The following is an 18921-nucleotide window of genomic DNA, read 5'->3' on the forward strand; positions in this document are numbered from 1 at the left end:
CTATTATCTTACATGAGTAAAAAAAAAAAAAAAAAAAAAGGATAATCTTATTTCCAGTGAGGAAAAGGGGAAGTCTGGCACTGACAGATTAAGAGATTACTCTAAATTACACAGACCAGTGTAATTTAATATCCACTAAACTGTCCTTGAAGCTGGGTTTAAATTCAGATATGCTGACTCCTTGTTCATTTTTTTTTCTTCACTGTATCAGACAGTCTCTGGGAAACAAAAATATACCTGTTAAGTATATACAGAAATGATTATTTTAATTTATTAAAAGGGTACAAATGAGACTATTTTTATGTTGGGCATATGGTTGGCATTCACTGTGTGTTAGATTAAAAACAGCACGTAAGGTCTATTACCGCTCCTGGTTCACTGAAGTACACACTTAGTTAAGAGTTATTATTCAAATTCTTCTTTTTGACAAACGTATTTTAATGGAACCGTTTTCGCCTAATGAAAATTTAACTGCAAGCCTTACTATTTTTAAGACAGTTTCAATTTGGGGCCTAGCACATCATGTTCGAAAGCTGCTTCCCTACCCCGCCCCCCCTCCCCATGTGAATTATTATACTTCTTCCTGCCTGGCGCAAACCACACTTTGCTTGCCAAACTTATGGCTGAATACCCCCGAGGACTTTCTGTAGCCTCCCAGCCACAGCTCAGAAACCCAAAGCCGTTTCCACGTGAAACAACCAAACACAGTCCACTAAGCCTAAGGTCCGCTACAGTGACGGCTACTGCATAAAAGGCGAATAAGAAGGCAGCGCCCCCTTCTGCTCCCACCCCCTCCTCGCCTGCAGCACCCAATCGCTTTTTTTTGTCCTGTGGTCCGCGCCTGGGATTGGTCGGAAACGGGACCGGCGCGGGACCAGTGCGCAGGGGCCGAACGCCGAGACTTGTCCGTCATGTGCGGCCGCCGGTCCTCCCAGCCTCGCTGCGCGCTTGGCGAGGCTGGGGGGCGGGGCCCGGGAGCTGCTGCGCCTGCGTTGTGGGCGTTCTCCCTGAGCAGCAGCTGCCGCCGCCGCCACCACCACCACTACCACCACCACCGCCGCCGCTGCTGCCGCCACCGCCACCGCCGTGTTCGGGTGTAGAATTTGGAATCCCTGCGTCTGGTTAACAATGAAGCAGAGTTCGAACGTGCCGGCTTTCCTCAGCAAGCTGTGGACGCTTGTGGAGGAAACCCATACCAACGAATTCATCACCTGGAGCCAGGTAGGGGTGAGGGCACGGCGGCCTCCGAACCCCCTGACTAACCGCCTTCTCTCTCTCTCTCTCTCTCTCTCTCTCTCTCTCTCTCTCTCTCTCTCTCTCTCTCTCCCTCCCTCCCTCCCCTCACTCTCCCCCTCTCTCTCCCTCCCGTGGGGCTGTCTCTCGCGGCCTGCGGCTCGACGCCTTCTGCGCGGCCCGCGGCGCGGGGTGGCGGGGTGGCGCGGGCCCCGGCGGTCAGCCTAGCGAGGGACCCCTCGTATTGTTCGCGCGGGGAGCCGCGGGGGTCCCGGCCGGCGCCGCTGGCTCAGGCCACGGTGGGGGAGGGGCGGCCCGCGCCGCGGCCCGGGAGGCCCCGTAACGGTCCGGCCCCGTCGGCATTCGGAACCGGCCCGGCAGGGCGAAGGCGGCCGAGGAGCCGAGGGCGCCGGAGCCACGTTACTGCACACTCATTCTCCGTCCTCCCGCCGGGCTCGCGGGTTATGAATCGCTGAGGGCACACGCAGCCCTGGGCGCGAGGGTTTGTCTGAGGAAATCTTTACCTCAGCGACCCGATTCTCCTCACTAAAAAATACACCCAGCTTGGCGCTGGGTTCTTTATGAGGAGAGCAGTCAGAGGGATACAGGCAAATGTTCAAACGCAGGTTACTGTTTCTCATTGGGTTTCGAAATCTTGTATAGAAAATGGTACAGCATTCTTTGGAAATTCTGAGCCATTTGTATATATAAACGGATTTTTGTGATTATTTTAGTAAAAGTGCTGTAATAGACAGGTGTTCAGTAACTTGGTGAGAAGCTAACATGAATCACTAAATTTCGCTGAACAGTTACTGGGAGAGTGGGATATGATGCCTTGATTATTGGTTTGATCCCAACTCCGCCACTAAACAGGAATGACCTTAGTCAAGCACCTTATCTTGTCTGGCCTAAGTTTCATCGTCCTTAAGATGAATGGGTTGCCTGGGTGATGCAAGACCCTTCAGTTCCAAATACAAGATTCTAAGCAGAATGATTATTACATAAATAGTGCATTTGCGTTTGAATGCACTCTCAGGCTATTGGAATCATTTTGTGAAGCGGAGTGGATTTTTCTTATCTGTTTGGGGTATTTAGTTGTTTAGAGGGTTGCCGAAGAGTAAGTGAAAACTACCTTCACAGTGCCTGGCACCTGTTAAGTGCTGAGTAAATGTTACCTCCCTTCTTTCTCTCTTTTCTATTCCTGTCCTATTATAGCTCTCACTTTTACTTACTTTTAAAAGGGAGCACTGTGTTGACTACATGGGAGTTTCTGACTAGTGTTAACCCCATATTCTTTCTTATATTACTGTCATTTGTTCATTTCTTTATACCCCTTCTAGGACTTAATTTTTTTGAAGGTCAGTATCATCAGCTGGATGGTGTGTGTTAAGTATTTGATGAATTCTGTACAGTTGTACAAAGAAAGGTGAAAATAAGGAAGCCAGCCGCCAGCATACACTTAAAAATAAACAGATGTCTCATGCTTTTCATCAGTCAGAAGGATTAAAAGTTGACAGGGATGGATCAGCACAGACTGCTGTTACTCAGCCTTGTATTTATTAGAGATTGGACTGAGAGTCTCTCCCACCCAAGCTGACTTTATTATACGTTTTTGGCTTGTATGGTCATTTAAAAAAATAATTCTTATTTATCCCATAGGTCTAAGCTTATGTTTTACTAATTTTCTTATACATAATGGGCAGTTAAAATATAAATTCATTGAGGGCAGAGACCGTGTTGGTACCAAGGACACATTAGGTATTTAATAATGGTGAATCAATGAAATCTTTTGGGATATGTAATGGAAGTGGTAGGGATGATAAAAATAAAATTATGCCTGAAAAGAATCTTAGAGATAATCCAGTTTAGCCTCATCATTATATAGATTAGGGTTGAGGCTTAGGTTAGATTTCTTATCCATAATTACAAAGCTAGCCCATTATTGGAGATGGGACTCTAACATAGATTTTTGACCTCTCAGATCAGTCTTCCATCAGAAGCACTTCCCTTAATACACTTTGGCACAATATTTAGTTTATATCAAAATGTTACCCTTTCACAAGTCAGTGGACAATTCTGGATTAATGTTGTCTAGAGCTTAGCTTAGTTGCTTAGGACGTCTGTCTCTATTACTTTCCCATAGACTTTTCCAAAAGCAGTGTTAACAATGAAATGAAAGGTAAAACATTAATTAAACAATGATGTTAAATGGAAAAAAACTAAATAAGTTACTCTTATCTTTTAAAAGTTGCTATTTATGGTTGTTTCTGGTTTCCTTCAAATGTGTTTTGCTGAATTTCTGTCAAGGTAATTTAGCATTTATACTATCTGAGTGAAAATCATATTAAGACCTTTTAGAAGCAGCAGATGTTTTGGAAACCGGGAAATCTTTTATGCAATTTTTTTTTTTTTTAACTTGTGGAAAATAATTTACTCCTCTAGCTTGAGAGTAAGGCAAGGGGGAAAAACTTAACCAACTACAGTTTGAAAAGCTTGGCTTAAGATTCTTGAAGACTTACTCTTAGAGCTAGTTTTTCTTGAAACTTGTAATATGACAAAAATGAAAAATGAAATAATGCCCCATTATCATGATTAATTATAGAAATACATGAGCAATCAAAACTATACTAAATGTGTTATTGATTCAAATAATAGAAATGTCTTTGGATCAGGGTCTTTAAGATATTTGTACATATTTTTTTCCCCATATTCTCCCCTTGAAAGTTTCTTTTTTCTTTTTTTCTTTTTTTAACATTTTCTATAACTTCAAAATTTTGTATAGCTATTTTGGCTCTGGTAGGCAGTCTATTGCCAGAATCAGGGACAGAGATAGTACTGTTGGGCAACTTAAAGCTGTTTTAAATGTAACCAAGTCCTAAACAGAAGGCACAGGTTTAACTTGGAAGCAACTGCAGAAACTTGATATTCAGGGACAAGAGGTTGTAGAAGTTGGATGGAAGTTCTTGCCATTGATAGTGAGGAACAGTCTTTACTGTTACTGAAATTTGATAGTGTATGTCGAAGTGAAGCAGTTATAAAAGCAGGAAAGAACTGGAAGTCATTGTTTTATTAGTGTTATTACCTTTGTCTCTGTTCATATTGTTTGAGAAGACCAAGAAGTGATTTCTGCTAGAGACCTCATACCCATCTGTGCCCTTTGACATTCTCTACTTCTCCATCTCTCTCAAATCAGTATAGACAAATCAGGAAATAGGAGGGAAATGGAGCAAAACCAGAATTAGTCTCCTGTTTTCTAGCTGTTTTGAATTAATTTGAGCATTCAGATTCTGATGTTTTGGTATCGTTTTGAGCTTCCCAGAAACCATTGCACTATTATACTAAGTTGAAAACAAGAAAGCCACAGGTGTGCCCGAATAGGGGTAAAATCCACTTTAGATGAATCTACAGAAAAGTTGAAAGATTCATTGATGAGTATTTTCTATTTGTATACATAAAAGGGAGTGAACAAAAGACTCAGAAGGAATGGCTGGTGAACATTAAAAAGTTATGGACTGTTTTTAAAATGTTACAAATTTCTGTTCTGAAAAATGTTTTAGATTAGTGGGTTTAAAGTATTAGATTATTTAAGAATATTTTGGATGTTTTTAAATGAGTACCAATTTGAGCACTAACAACTGTTGTTATTTGGAAGCTTGCCAACCTTTATGGGTAAAGCCTAAAAAGAAGCTACCCATCTCTCCCACCTTACACAGTCAGTAGTGGCTTTCTTCCCCTTGTGAAATGTGTTGGGAGAGTTCTATGTTCTATTGTTTGAGCCTCACAGGTTTAAATGGCAGTAAGATGGAATTTTTGCACTCAGAGGTTATCTACTAATTGTAGAGTGGAGACTGAAGGAATGACATAAACAGAGACACAGAGTATGAGTGAAGGAGGGTTGTATGAGAGAGGGAGAGCACGTAAAAATATAAGCAAGGGGCATTCATCTGATAGGATCCAAGAGTTAAACTTCTAAAAAGATAATTTGGTCCACTGTGGCCAATGATTCATTTATTTTGTTACTCACAAATATTTATCATGAGTATGTTATGACCAGCAGTGTGCTAGGTACTTGGAATTCATTCACTAGTGAACAAAGTGGCTTTATAAACCTTATATTCTAGTGGAGGACACTGATAATTAAAAAGTAAGCAAACACAGATAATATAATTTTAGTTAGTGGTAAGTACCATGAAGGAAATAAAGAAGGTTAAAGAGAGATAACAGGACTAAGTAGGAGACAGAAGTCACATAGTATAAAAGAAGGAAAGAATTACTTTTAAATATTTTAAACAGGGAAAATGTAGAATTACTAACTATATCAGAGGAAGTGGAGTAAACACTCTAAAGAATATAGGGCTGGCAGTTATAAGAATATGACTATGTCTCACTTAATGGCAAAGAAACCACCGGTGCCACTTTAGTGGAACTTATTGGAAGCTCATCCTTCAGAACTTGTGGGAGAAATACTCCTTTAAGGCAGCAGTTTGCAAACTATTGCCCATGGTCCAGTCATCTGTTTTGTAAATAAAGTTTAATTGGAACATAACCATGCTCAATATATTTATATATTGTCTATAAGGTATTATTACCTGCAAGCCCAAAATATTTACTGTCTAACCCTTTAAAAAAAGGTTTATCAGTCCTTGTTCTAGAGCACCCTTGAAAGCTATTCATGGGGACATGTCTTGCTAGAAATACTCTGGTTTGAAACCATCGAAGGGAGAGAGAAAGCTGAGGGAAGCTGTTGGCCTTCTGCTGCTGACCTTCTGTACTGCAAGAGCTAGGTGCTGGAGAATGTGCCTACACTGTAGGAGCTTGTCAATGTTGAGGAACCAGGAAATAGGAAGGAGAACCCCCCTCCTCTTATAATCTCTTTAGTATCTTCTATTGACAAAGCTTATCACCATGCCTTCTAGAAAAAGATATTTAAGGGACCCAGCCCCACGGTTGCAAAACAGACAATGAAAAATGAATTTGGAGCAATGAACTGATAACTAGCACATAGTTATCTGGGATTTGTGGGCATTTTAGGTAGATCGATGAGGAAAGCCTCTCTGAGGACATGATGTTTGAGCAGACACCTGAACAATTAGGCCAGGTGAAAGAGAATGGCAGATGTAAAGGCTTTGAACATGGCATGTTCATGTGATTGGAGAAGGCCCCTGTGATTAGAATTATCTTTAGAGAATGTGAGATTGAGGTTAGAGAAGTAGCAGGAACAGATGGTATAGGGCCTTAAGGCTGTAGTAAGAAGATTGGAAATCTAGGGAACTAGTTTGTAGATTATCACAGTTTTCCACTATGGTATTGAAAATAGTGTAGCTGAAAAAAAAAAATAGTGTAGCTGAGACTAGGGTATTTGCGGTGCAGATGTGAGAAGTTGTTGGATTTGGTATTTACTTTAAAGGTAAAGCAGCAGAATTTACTAATAAATTGTCTGGAGTACAGGAAAGACAGAGAAGAATTAAGAATGACTCAGATTTGGCCTAAACAAGAAGATAAATGATACCGTTTGCTCAGATAGGAGAGTATTCAGAGAAATGCAGGTAGAGATTCTGTTTGGCCGTATTAACTTTGATATTACAAATGAACACTAGTGTTACTTGAAAATTTAGCTTACATTTTGTTGACCATACTTATTCATATGACTACACCTAATTTCAAAGGAGGTAGGGAAGTTCAGTGCTAGGAAGGAAAACAGGAATATTTTTGAACAGTCTGAATGAGTTCTACACTCCAAGACATCCACGTGGAAATGTTGAATATGATGTTTGAATATAAGACACTGGCATTGGAGTTTGTGAGTGGTAAAGCCATGGGATTGGATGAGATCATCCAGGGAGAGAAATGGAGATGGAAGGAGCTAAAAGACAGGCCATTCTAATTTTTAGAGGGCAGGAAAGTAAGAAAAAGCTAGCAAAGGAGATTGAGAAGGAACAGTGCAATAGGAGAAAAACAAGGGAGTAAGGTTATAGTAGTTAATGGAAAAAAATGGTTCAAGATAGAGAAGATGGTCAACTGTGTCAAGTGCTATTATGAGTATTTTTATATACCTCTCCTGGTGTGTATAAGCAAGAATTTCTTTAAGGTATATATAGGTACCTATGTTGAAGAGTGGAATTGCTCGAAAATAAGATATGAACTCTTCGACCTGAAGATAGTTCAAATTGTTTTCCAAAGAGATTAAACACTCTTATACTTAGCCATGCATGAGATTTTCCATTAATTCACATCCTCAAAGCTTGATATTATCATTGTTCTTAATTTTTTACTGATCTAGTAGATGTAAAGTGTTCTCTCAATGAGGTGTTAACTTACATTTCCCTGATTACTAATATGTTCAAACACCTTTTCATATTTATTGGCCATATGTGCTACCTATTCTATGAAGTATGTGACCATTTTTCTATTGGGTGGCTTATCTTTTTTTTTTTTTTTAATGTTTATTTATTTTTGAGAGAGAGAGGTGAGTGGGGGAGGAACAGAGAGAGGAGATACAGAATCTGAATTAGGCTCCAGGCTCTGAGCTGTCAGCACAGAGCCTGACACGGGGCTCAAACCCACAAACCGTGAGATCATGACCTGAGCCGAAGTTGGACGCTCAATCGTCTGAGCCACCCAGCCGCCCTTTGGGTAGTTTATTTTTTAATATTTGTAGAAATTCCTTGTATATTCTGTATATACATTTTGGAGGTTTATGTGTTGCTTATATCTTCTCCTAGTTTGAAGCTTATCTTTTGATGAGTACAAGTTTTAAATTTTAGTATAATTTAATATATTCATCTTTTTTGTTCATGCTTTTTGTTTCTTCTGGATGTTTTTTCTTACCTCTACCTCAGGGAGAGAAAAATACTTTTCCATTTCTCTTCTTTTTTTCCTGAAAGTTTTAAAAGTTTGCATATTTTGTGTAAGTCTTTAATTCACTTGGAATTGATTTTTGTGAGTGGTGTAAGGAATTCAGTTTCATTGTTTTCCATATAAATACTCAATTGTCCTAGCCCCTTCATTGAGTAGTTCCTTCTTTCTGTGGTGATGTGTATTGCTACTTATGTCTTATAGCAAAAGTAATCAAGGTAGATACTGTGATTTTGTTTCTAGGGTCTCTATTCCATTCCATTGAACTTGTTTTTTTCTTCCCTCATCGCATGTCTTACTGTAGCTTTATTCTGTCTTGCTTTTGGGAGGGCAGCTTATTCCTCAGGAGTACCTTGACTCTTGCTGGTCTTTGTTCTTCTGTACATGTTTTAATATTTTTCTTTTACATTTATTTATTTTTGAGAGAGACAGAGCACAAGTAGGGGAGGGACAGAGATAGAAGGAGACACAGAATCCGAAGCAGGCTCCAGGCTCTGAGCTGTCAGCACAGAGCCCAATGCGGGGCTCGAACCCACGAACTGTGAGATCATGACCTGAGCCGAAATTGGACGCTCACCCAATTGGGTCACCCAGGTGCCCCTCTTCTGTATGTGTTTTAAATTAAAGTTCCACCAAAGAAAATCTGTTGGGATTTTAATTGGAATTGCATTGAAACTAAATCAGATTAGGGAAAATGGAAGTCTTTATGATATTGAATATTCCCATAAACAAGACATGTTTTAAAATTCATTTTGTTTAATAAAATTATGTATTTTGGGCACCTGGGTGGCTCAGTTAGTTAAGTATCCAACTCTTGATTGCACGTCAGGTCATGATTTCACGGTTTGTGAGATCTTGAGCCCCACGTCCGGCTCTGCCTTGACAGTGTGAAGCCTGCTTGGGATTCTCTGTCTCCCTCTCTCTGCCCCTCCCTTGCTCGCACACACGTTCTCTCTCAAAATAAATAAACATTAAAAGTTTTTAAATAAAAAAAAAATAAAGTTCTCTATTTTTTGGTAATTGGGTCTTGCACATCTTTGTTAGATATTCTTCGTAGGTATGTTAAGACATTGTAAGTGGAGGGGCGCCTGGGTGGCTCAGTTGGTTAAGAGTCTGACTTCGGCTCTGGTCATGATCTCATGGTTAATGAGTTTGAGCCCCACATCAGGCTTTGTGCTGACAGCTCGGAGCCTGGAGTCTGCTTCAGATTCTGTGTCTCCCTCTCTCTCTGCCCCAATCCCGCTTACACTCTCTCTGTCTCTTAAAAATGAATAAACATTAAAAAAAAGATGTTGTATGTGGTATTCTTTAGTTAAAAGTACATTCTGGCTGTTGCTGGTAGTTAGAAATACAAATAACATTTGTATGTTGATAGATAAATCAGTGGGCTAATCATTTTACTCATGTGGGTCTTTAAAGTGTACATCCATGAATCTGTGAATGATGGTTTTGTTCTTCCTTTCAGAGCTTTATACCTCCAATTTTTGTCTTTTTTGTGTTGGTAAGACCTCAGCATGTCAAATAGAAGCAGTGATCACAGATCACTTTTTCTTATTTTTAAAAGAAATGTTTTTTTATATTTTTCCCTTAAGTTAACTAGCTGTTAAAATTGAGAATTTTTAATTTATCTTTTTGTTGTTAATGTCATACTTACGACCCTTTCCCCTCTCAGTCAATTGCCAGGGAGGAGGATACAGGAAAAAACTTGATTTTGGTGAGTTAGGAAGATGGATTTGATATAGACAGTAGGTTGAGAACATGGTGAATTAAAGAACATTATGCAGAAATGTTAACAGTTGAAAAATCCAAGGTGAAGTTTGAGATGGGACAGAGATATAGATGTGATCATTTATAATAAAACATCATATTTAATAAAGTCAGTACATTGCCTAGGAAAAGAGTGTAAAAGGTGTCATCATCAAGGATAGAAACCTAAAAAACACACTACCTTTGATAGGTGAAGAAAATTGAAAGGAAACATGAGAGAGGGGAGACCTAATAGTATTTAGTTTCAAAGTCAAAAGAGTAGAGTATTTAAGGAGGAGATTGTCAATAGTGCCAAATGAAATGCCACAAAGAGGTGTGGGAAGATCAGGACTGAAAAGAAGGCATTGAATTTGGCATTTGACATTTTAGAAAAAAATAGTTTGAGTAGAGTGAGGGAGAATGAAACCAGTTTTTAGCAGGAGTAAGTAGATAGTACTAAATTGGAGAAGGGGGCTTTGAAATAAATTTAAGTTTTGCAGTGAAGGAAAAGACAAATGGGGTGAATAGATTGAGAGGGCAGCAAGGTAAAGTTTTTTTTAGATAGGAAAAAACATGCATTTTTAATTTTAATAGTTATTACCTAATAACCAATTCTGATTATCATCAAACTTTAAAAATTTTGCCAATCTACTCAGCTGGTTAAGCGTCCAACTTCAGCTCAGGTCATGATTTCTCGGTTTGTGGGTTCAAGCACCCATCAGGCTCTGTGCTGATAGCTCAGAGCCTGGAGCCTGCTTTAGAGTCTGTGTTTCCCTCTCTCTCTGCCCTTCCCCTGCTAGTGCTCTTTCTCTTTCCCTCTCTCAAAAATAAATAAACATTAAAAAAAAAATTTCAAATTTTGCCAGTCTAATAAGAGGAATTTTTTATTTGTTTTGCTACACAATTATAATGAGATTGGGCCTCTTCTAAATTTTACGTTGGATTTTTCATCTTACTGATTTTTTAGAAATTTTTAATGCAATTAACTGTCATAAGTATTTAAAATATTTTTATGTTAATTTTCAACTTTATTGAATTTTTTCTAACTCTTAATAGTTATGTTTAGTTTCAGACACAAATAGTAGAAATTCAAACAGTGGTTTAAACAGAATAGAGATGCATTTTCCTTTTAAGTCTGAGGATACCCAGTCACATTCTGGTTTTTTCAGCCATACTTAGTTTCTCTACCTCAGGGTTGCTGAAGCTTTAGTCATTAGCTTCAAGTTCCAAGCAGGGATATGGGATATAGGGGTTTGACACTTTGAATCTTTCCCCTTTTAGAACCTTTTCTGGAAGCCCCACTGAGTCCATTCTATTTATATCTTAATTGCCAGGAGTATATTTGGCTGCCTCTTTTTGTAAGGGGGACTGAGAAATGTGGTTGCAAATCAGACAAAATTGTGATTCTGTTCATAACAAAGTAGAGGATCATTCGTGTTTTTCCAGATGGATCTCTTTGTTTTTAAGGGTAATAGTGTTCCTGTGTGTGTGTTGTGTGTATCAGTTTTCTTTATCCATTCTTCCATTAGGGGACACTTAGGTTGTTTCCGTATCTTGTCTATTGTAAATAATGCTGCAGTAAACATGGGAGCACAGATAATGCTTTGAGATACTGATTTCATTTCCTTTGGGTGTATGCCTAGGAAGGGGTAGTTGCATCATGTGGTAGTTCTATTTTTTATTTTTTTGAGGAAACTTCATGGTGTTTTCATAATGGTTATACTGATTCACATTACCACAAACAGTATATGAAAGTTCCCTTTTCTTCACATCCTCACCAACACTTAGTTTTTTTTTTTTTTAATAATTGCCATCCTACCAGATATGAAGTACTACTTCATTGTGGTTTTGGTTTTCATTTCCCTGATGGTTAGTGATGTTGATCACCTTTTTATACACCTGATGGCCATGGCCATTTCTGTATCTTTGGGAAAATGTGTATTTGGGTTCTTTTTTAATCTGTTTGTGTCTTTTTCTTTTTTGGCTGTTGAATGTGTTCCTTACAGATTTGGAATATTAATCCCTTATCACATATATTGCTTACAGTTATTTTCTCTTATTCCATTAGGTTCTCTTTTTATTTTGTTTTCTTTGCCGTGCAGAAGCTTTTTAGCTTGATATAGATGTTAGCTTGACTATAGTAGTCCTTTCTCTATGTGTTTAAATATATTAAATCATGTTGTACATCTTAAAAATATACAATTTTAGCTTTAAAATACAAAAATCAAAGGAGTTAGAGAAAATTTGGGAATAGGGTAGGCAGCTAGCAGTTTTCCATGAATAAATTATAAATTCTTTACCACTATGGCTTCTACGTTTACTTCATACTCCCAAAAGCATGGTTTGTGAGCTTTGAGTTAGCATTGAGCCGTGAGTTAGCACTGAGCTTTTGTTTTTTTCTTTCCAAATGGAAAGTTTATGAATCATCCTTTTTTCTCCAGATTTTCCCCCTGATATGAATGCTACTTGTACTTATTACACATATAATTATATTCATTATTATATGTTATTATATATTATTATATAATATAATATATTGTAAATATAATTCTCAAATAGATTTGCTTATGCTTCTGTTCTCTCTAGTCCATTTTTTCTTTTTGACCGTCTCTTTAGTACAAAACTCTTGTAAACACTAATCCTTTCACCTTGATAGGGTAAGGTTAACACCTCTCTTCTCATTGTTTTTAGTATTTTCTTGCCTATTGTTACATAATTATTTTACAAGTGAACTTCAGTACCTAATATTTGGTTGTGTTAGCATGTTTTCACCTCGTCTCCAAAATTTTCTTTTTAAATGAGAATTTAATAATTGGTTAATTAGAGAGAATTGACAGCTTTACAATTCTGTATTTGTCCCTCTATAGTTTAATGTTCTCATAAACATTGTGTATATTTTTAAGACTTATTTTAGGTATGTGACTTTTTTCTATTGGAATCTTTCTATTATTGATTTCTTTATTCTATTTTAGTTTTAAATTGTTATGGTAAAATGTACCTAACATAAAATTAACCATTTTACCCATTTTTAAGTATACAGTTCAGTGGCATTAGGTACATTTACAATGTTATGCAGCCATTGCTTCCATCTGTCTCCAGAATGTTTTCAACCTTCCCAACTGAAACTTTGTACCTTAGACAATAACTCCAAATCCTCCTCTTCTTAGCCCTAATAACCATTTTGTCTCTATAAATTAGACTATTCTAGATATCTCATATAAGTAGAATAGTACAATATTTGTCCTTTCATGCTTAGTTTATTTTATGTAGCAGGTCTTTAAAGTTCATCCATGTTGTAACACCTGTCAGAATTTTCTTCCTTTTTTTAAGGCTGAATAATACTGTGTGTATATACCCATTTTGTTTGTCCATTTATCCGTCAGTGGACATTTGGGTTGCTTTTACTTTTATTTTTTTCAATGTTTATTTATTTTTGAGAGAGAGCGCGCAAGCAGGGGAGGGGCAGAGAGAGAGGGAGACACAGAATCCAAAGAAGTTCCAGGCTCTGAGCTGTCAGCACAGAGCCCAGTCCGGGGGCTCAACTCACGATGGTGACTGAAGCTGAAATCAGACACTTACCTGAGCCACCCTGGTGCTCCAGGTTGCTTCTACCTTTTGACTTTTGCAATAATGCTACTATGAAACATGGGTATACAAATATCTGTCCAAGTATCTGCCCATTCTTCTGGATACATAGTAGAATGGTAGATCATGTAGTAATTCTGTGTTTATTGTGGGAGGAACTACCAGACCTGTTTTCCATAGCAGCTCTACTATGTTTTACATGTTCTACCAGCAGTGTAAAGTTTCCAGTTTCTCCACATCCTCTAGGCATTTGTTTTCTGTTTATTTGGTGTTTTTTAAAAATAATTGCCATCCTAATATGTAAAGTGGTGATTGTGGTTTTGGTTTTTATTTCCTTAATGATTAGTGATGTAGACACCTTTTTGTTTATTGGCCATTTGTTTATCTTTTTTGGAAAATACTACTCAGTCCTTTTCCCATTTCTGATCGGGTTGTTTTCTTTTGTTGTTGAGTTGTAGAAGTTCTTTATTACAGATATTAACCCCTTATCAGATACACAGCTTGCAAATATTTTCTCTGATTCTGTTGGTTTCCTTTTCACTCCATTGATGGTGTTCTTTGCACAAAAGTTTTTAATTTGAGGTAGGCTTGTAGTCAATTTTGCTTTGCTGCCTGTGCTTTTGGTATTGACCAAGAAATCATTGCCAAATCCAAATAAAGCTTTTCCCTTAAGTTTTCTTCTAAGATTTTTATATAGTTTTAGGGGTGCCTGAGTGGCCCAGCGGCTAAGCATCTTCTGACTCTTTATCTCAGCTCAGGTCTTGAGCTCAGGGTTGTGAGTTCAAGCCCAACTTTGGATTATGTTGCTGGGGATGGAACCTACTTTAAAAAAAATTTGTAGGGGCGCCTGGTGGTGCAGTCGGTTGAGTGTCCGACTTCGGCTCAGGTCACGATCTCGCAGTCCGTGAGTTCGAGCCCCGCGTCAGGCTCTGGGCTGATGGCTCGGAGCCTGGAGCCTGTTTCAGATTCTGTGTCTCCCTCTCTCTCTGCCCCTCCCCCATTCATGCTCTGTCTCTCTCTGTCCCAAAAATAAATAAACGTTGAAAAAAAAATTAAAAAAAAAAATTTGTATACACACACACATAATTTTTATAGTTCTATTTCTTATGTTTAGGTCTTTGATCCATTTTGAGTTAATCTTTGCATATGGCGTAAGGTAAACTTTGTTCTTTTGATGTGAGTATCCAGTTTCCCAGCATCATTTGTTGAAAACTGTCCTTTTCCCATTGAATGGTCTTGATGCTCTTGTAAAAACTCTGGGCTTATATGTAAGGGTGTATTTGGGGGCTCTTTATTCGTTTTGTCTTTCTGTGTTTGTGACAGTATCATACTGTTTTGATTACAGTATTGTAAGTTTCAAATTATTTTTTTTGGTATGCCAGAACACTAGTGACTTTAAATATTAATTAGTAACCAGGTATCTTACTGAATTCTTTTACAGTTTTTCAGTTGATTGTGCAAAGATATGTCTGTTGCAGATAACAATAAAATATGACTTCCTCTTAAATTTACCTGTTTTTGTCTAATTACATTGGCTTTAAAATAATGTTAAATAATTATGTTGGCTACGTATAGTATTTCTTTTCTTGTTTCTGATTTAAGGGAAATTCTTCTCTAATATTTTGCCATAGTGTATGATATAGCTTTTGGTTTGAGACATACTCTTACTAAACTTCTGAGGTTGACATTAAAAAGCTAATTACAGTTTGGGACTTAATTACAGTTTGTTTCTTGTTGCTGTTAATAGGAATAAAATGTTGATCTGAAAGTGTCATAGAAGGACTGCCCAGTTTTGGGATTCATATGTATCACCTCTTAAGACTTCAACTAATTGACTTTTTGTGTTGTTTTTCAGAATGGCCAAAGTTTTCTGGTTTTGGATGAACAAAGATTTGCAAAAGAAATTCTCCCCAAATATTTCAAGCACAATAACATGGCAAGCTTTGTGAGGCAACTGAATATGTGTGAGTATGGATAGCAGTTTATTTGGAACACTGTCATCAATGGATTAAACCATTTTTTTCCCATTAGGTTGATAAGCAAAAGGAAATCTTTACTTTGGTCTATTTTAGTAATCGAAATTTTACTCTTTTTCAGATGGTTTCCGTAAAGTTGTACATATTGACTCCGGAATTGTAAAGCAGGAAAGAGATGGTCCTGTTGAATTTCAGCACCCTTACTTCAAACAAGGCCAGGATGACTTGTTGGAGAACATTAAAAGGAAGGTGAGCTATGTTAATGTGATTTATTTCAGGCATTATTTTTTGTGGGATGGTTCACTCCTTCTAATTTAGCTTAAAAATGTAAGCTCCTGCTAGAATGTCCACTCTCTGGAGGGCTTTTTCTTTAATTCACTGCTAAATATCCAATGTCCAGAATAAGTCGCTTGCATTATAGTAAGCATTTAATAATACATTTTTAAATGAATGGTATCTTTGCTGAAATAAAATATTTTACTAAATCCACAAAAGAGAGGGGAGAAAAGAGCTAATGGACCATGAAAGAAAATGGGCTAGTGTGCAGCTGTTACTGCATAAATTTAATTAAACATGGAATGTGATAATAAGAGGCTTGAAGAAATTACAGTGAGTTTGGCGAAATAGAACCAAAAAAAAAAAAAAAAAACGCCCCTAAGTTGTTCCTGTTCTTAGAAACTTTCCACGTTTAAAAAAACAAAAAACAGATTGATTATTTCTTATTCTTTCTCTTTGCAAAGCTATGAATTTTATTCTTTTTATAGCGTCCTAACCTGAGCGTTTTGGAACTAATCTAATTTCCTGAATGGGCTACAAAACTTACTTATAATAGGGAAACTTTGAATGACAAATATGGTGTTTAGTATTTGATTTCCTGAATTGCTTTCAAAAGGTTTCATCTTCAAAACCAGAAGAAATAAGATTCGTCAGGAAGATTTAACAAAAATTATAAGTAGTGCTCAGAAGGTTCAAATAAAACAGGAAACTATTGAGTCCAGGCTTTCTGAATTAAAAGGTAAAGTATTATTTCCAAATATAATCTTAATATAGGGGCTGGTGTTTATATTTGTGTGTTGGGGGTTGGAGGTTAGTGCTTTAAGTACTTAGATCACATTGTTGAAACCAAGATAAAAGGTCATTTTTCTGTAAGTATTGGTTCCCTTTAATTTTGATTTATAGCCCTTGACTTTACCTCAATATATATTTTCTTAATGGTGATCAAAAGAATTTAGGGCAGTTAAAACAACATGATGCATGAGTCTCACTGATGAAATAGTAGATCTTTAAATTGTTGTAGGAAATATGATTCTACTTAAGTTAGATTTCTTATGATGTTCATACACATGAGGGCACACAAAGCATAAAAAATTCTACACGTGTTACTCATCCTTTTTTTTTTTTTTTTATGGTGGTTTCATAAGACTTTTCTATGTGGCCCATCTCTTAGGAAAAAATAGGACAAAAAATAGGGAAAAAGGACACATGAGACTTGGCCTACTTGGTATTTATTTTACATAGACGTGGTAAAGTGTTATTTGAATCTTTTATCTACCGAAACATGCTTTGCTTTATTACAATTTTTGGCACCATTATTTGCCACAGTAACAACTTATATGTAGAATAGATGTACTTCTTAGTAAGTAAAGATTTTTTCTCTTATCCTAATAGGTGCCAAGGTCTTGAGAGTAATTTAAGTTTTATGTATTCTCTCCCATTTCAAGTGTGGGATTAGTTCAGCTGTCTTAACTCACGTATCTTCATTAAAAGAGTAACCTTGGATATGATTCCCTTTTTTGAATAAGCCTTAATTTTAAGATGTCCCATTTTGCATCTGTTATTTAATCATCCCAGTTTATATATGTGTTTTGTGTCTGCTGAGGTACCTTTTGACCCAGTTCCTGAATCTCAGGTTTAGCTCTTAAGGAATGATCCTAGATTCATCCTATCAGTTTTAGAGGTAACCATTCTTCTATTTATGTTTTAGTAGGCAAATAGATGATAGTATCTTTAAATATTTGAGTCTGGGGCACCTGGGTAGCTCATCAGTTGAGCGTCTGACTTTGCTCAGGTCATGATCTCGTGGTTCGTGAGTTTGAGCCCCATGTCGGGCTCTGTGCTGACAACTCAGAATCTGGAGCCTGCTTCGGATTCTGTGTCTCCTTCTCTCTGCCTCTCCCCCTCTCATGTTTTCTCTCTCTCTCTCTCTCAAACATTTTAAAAAATGTGTTTAAAATTAAATATCTGAGTCATAAAAAGTACTCTAGTTATTCATTAAGTATTAAAGAAAGTTTTGTTTTCAGACCCTCTGTGTGTAAATCCAGTCCCTTTGTAATAGTTTGGCTTGAGGAAGATGGATATTATGGAAATTAACAAGAGCAAAAAATGAGAGCATTTAATAGGTAGATTATCTTTCATGCCTTCTCAGTGTTATCATTGCTGCTAACATTTAATAGTTGCATGTTTAATAAAAGTAGTCAATGAAGAAATGAAGTTACTACTAGGCAAGTTATTGATTTGTCATATATTTAGACATGCTTTAAAAAAACTTGTTTTAGTGTTTCTGTGCTTGTGTTTGAAACAGATTTTAAGGTAGACAGTTTTAGAATCTGATAGACTTTTAGATCAGCTTCAACATTTACTATAATAAATTACCTGTGTGGTTTTTAGGCAAGGCCTCTCAATTCTTGAGTCTCAGTGTCCTCTTCTATAAATAGAGTTAATAATTCCTTTCTTGACTGATTTTAGAGAAGTTTAAGAAATACACATAAAATGCTTAGCATAATGCTTAGAGCATAGGAAGTGCTGGGTAAATGTCACTTCTTTTAAGATTCTTTCTGGGGCGCCTGGGTGGCTCAGTCGGTTACATGTCCCGACTTAAGCTCAGGTCATGATCTCGCGGTCTGTGAGTTCAAGCCCCGTGTCGGGCTCTGTGCTGACAGCTCAGAGCTGGAGCCTGTTTCAGAATCTGTGTCTCCCTCTCTCTCTGACCCTCTCCTGTTGTGCTGTGTCTCTCTCTGTCTCAAAAATAAATAAACGTTAAAAAAATTAAAAAAAAAAAAAGAATTCTTTTCTAAGGGTGCATGGGAGGTTCAGTTATTTAGGTGTCCAACTTCGGCTCAGGTCATGATCTCACAGCTGTGAGTTTGAGCCCCACATTGGGCTCTCTGCTGTCAGTGTGGAGCCCGCTTTGGATCCTCTGTCTCCCTCTCTTTGCCCCTCCCCTGCTTGTGCGTGCACGCTCTCTCTCGGTCTCTCAAAAATAAATAAACATTAAAAAAAATTTAAAAAAAATTCTTTTCTAAGCACAAGTCCTAAATTCACTTGGTAGCCACAGTTGAAAGGTTGTTTTATTTTTTAAATAAGATGTAATGAACCACATTGTCAGAGAAGTAAATTGCCTACTACTATATGGATGTAGGCATGACTCCTACATTTTGTGTTTATATTGCCAACAGTAGAATGTACTATAGTTATGAAAGGATGATTCTGCGGCTGTGTCAAGATAGTTGTTATTTTATGTAATCGA

The 18921-nt window shown here is 37.4% G+C and overlaps 1 protein-coding gene across 1 annotated transcript in view; it reads left to right on the plus strand.

Annotated features, from left to right (window-relative positions):
• The first annotated feature begins 1034 nt into the window (after positions 1–1034).
• Positions 1035–18921, plus strand: part of HSF2 (heat shock transcription factor 2) — a 36012-nt gene continuing 18125 nt past the window's right edge. Inside the window, 5 exon segments of the mRNA XM_030316255.1 lie at positions 1035–1221; positions 15275–15383; positions 15517–15644; positions 16288–16306; positions 16309–16415. Coding sequence (XP_030172115.1) covers positions 1129–1221; positions 15275–15383; positions 15517–15644; positions 16288–16306; positions 16309–16415 — 456 coding nt within the window. The 5' untranslated portion in view covers positions 1035–1128.

The sequence above is a fragment of the Lynx canadensis genome, chromosome B2, assembly GCF_007474595.2.
Source record: "Lynx canadensis isolate LIC74 chromosome B2, mLynCan4.pri.v2, whole genome shotgun sequence".
Lineage (NCBI taxonomy): Eukaryota > Metazoa > Chordata > Mammalia > Carnivora > Felidae > Lynx > Lynx canadensis.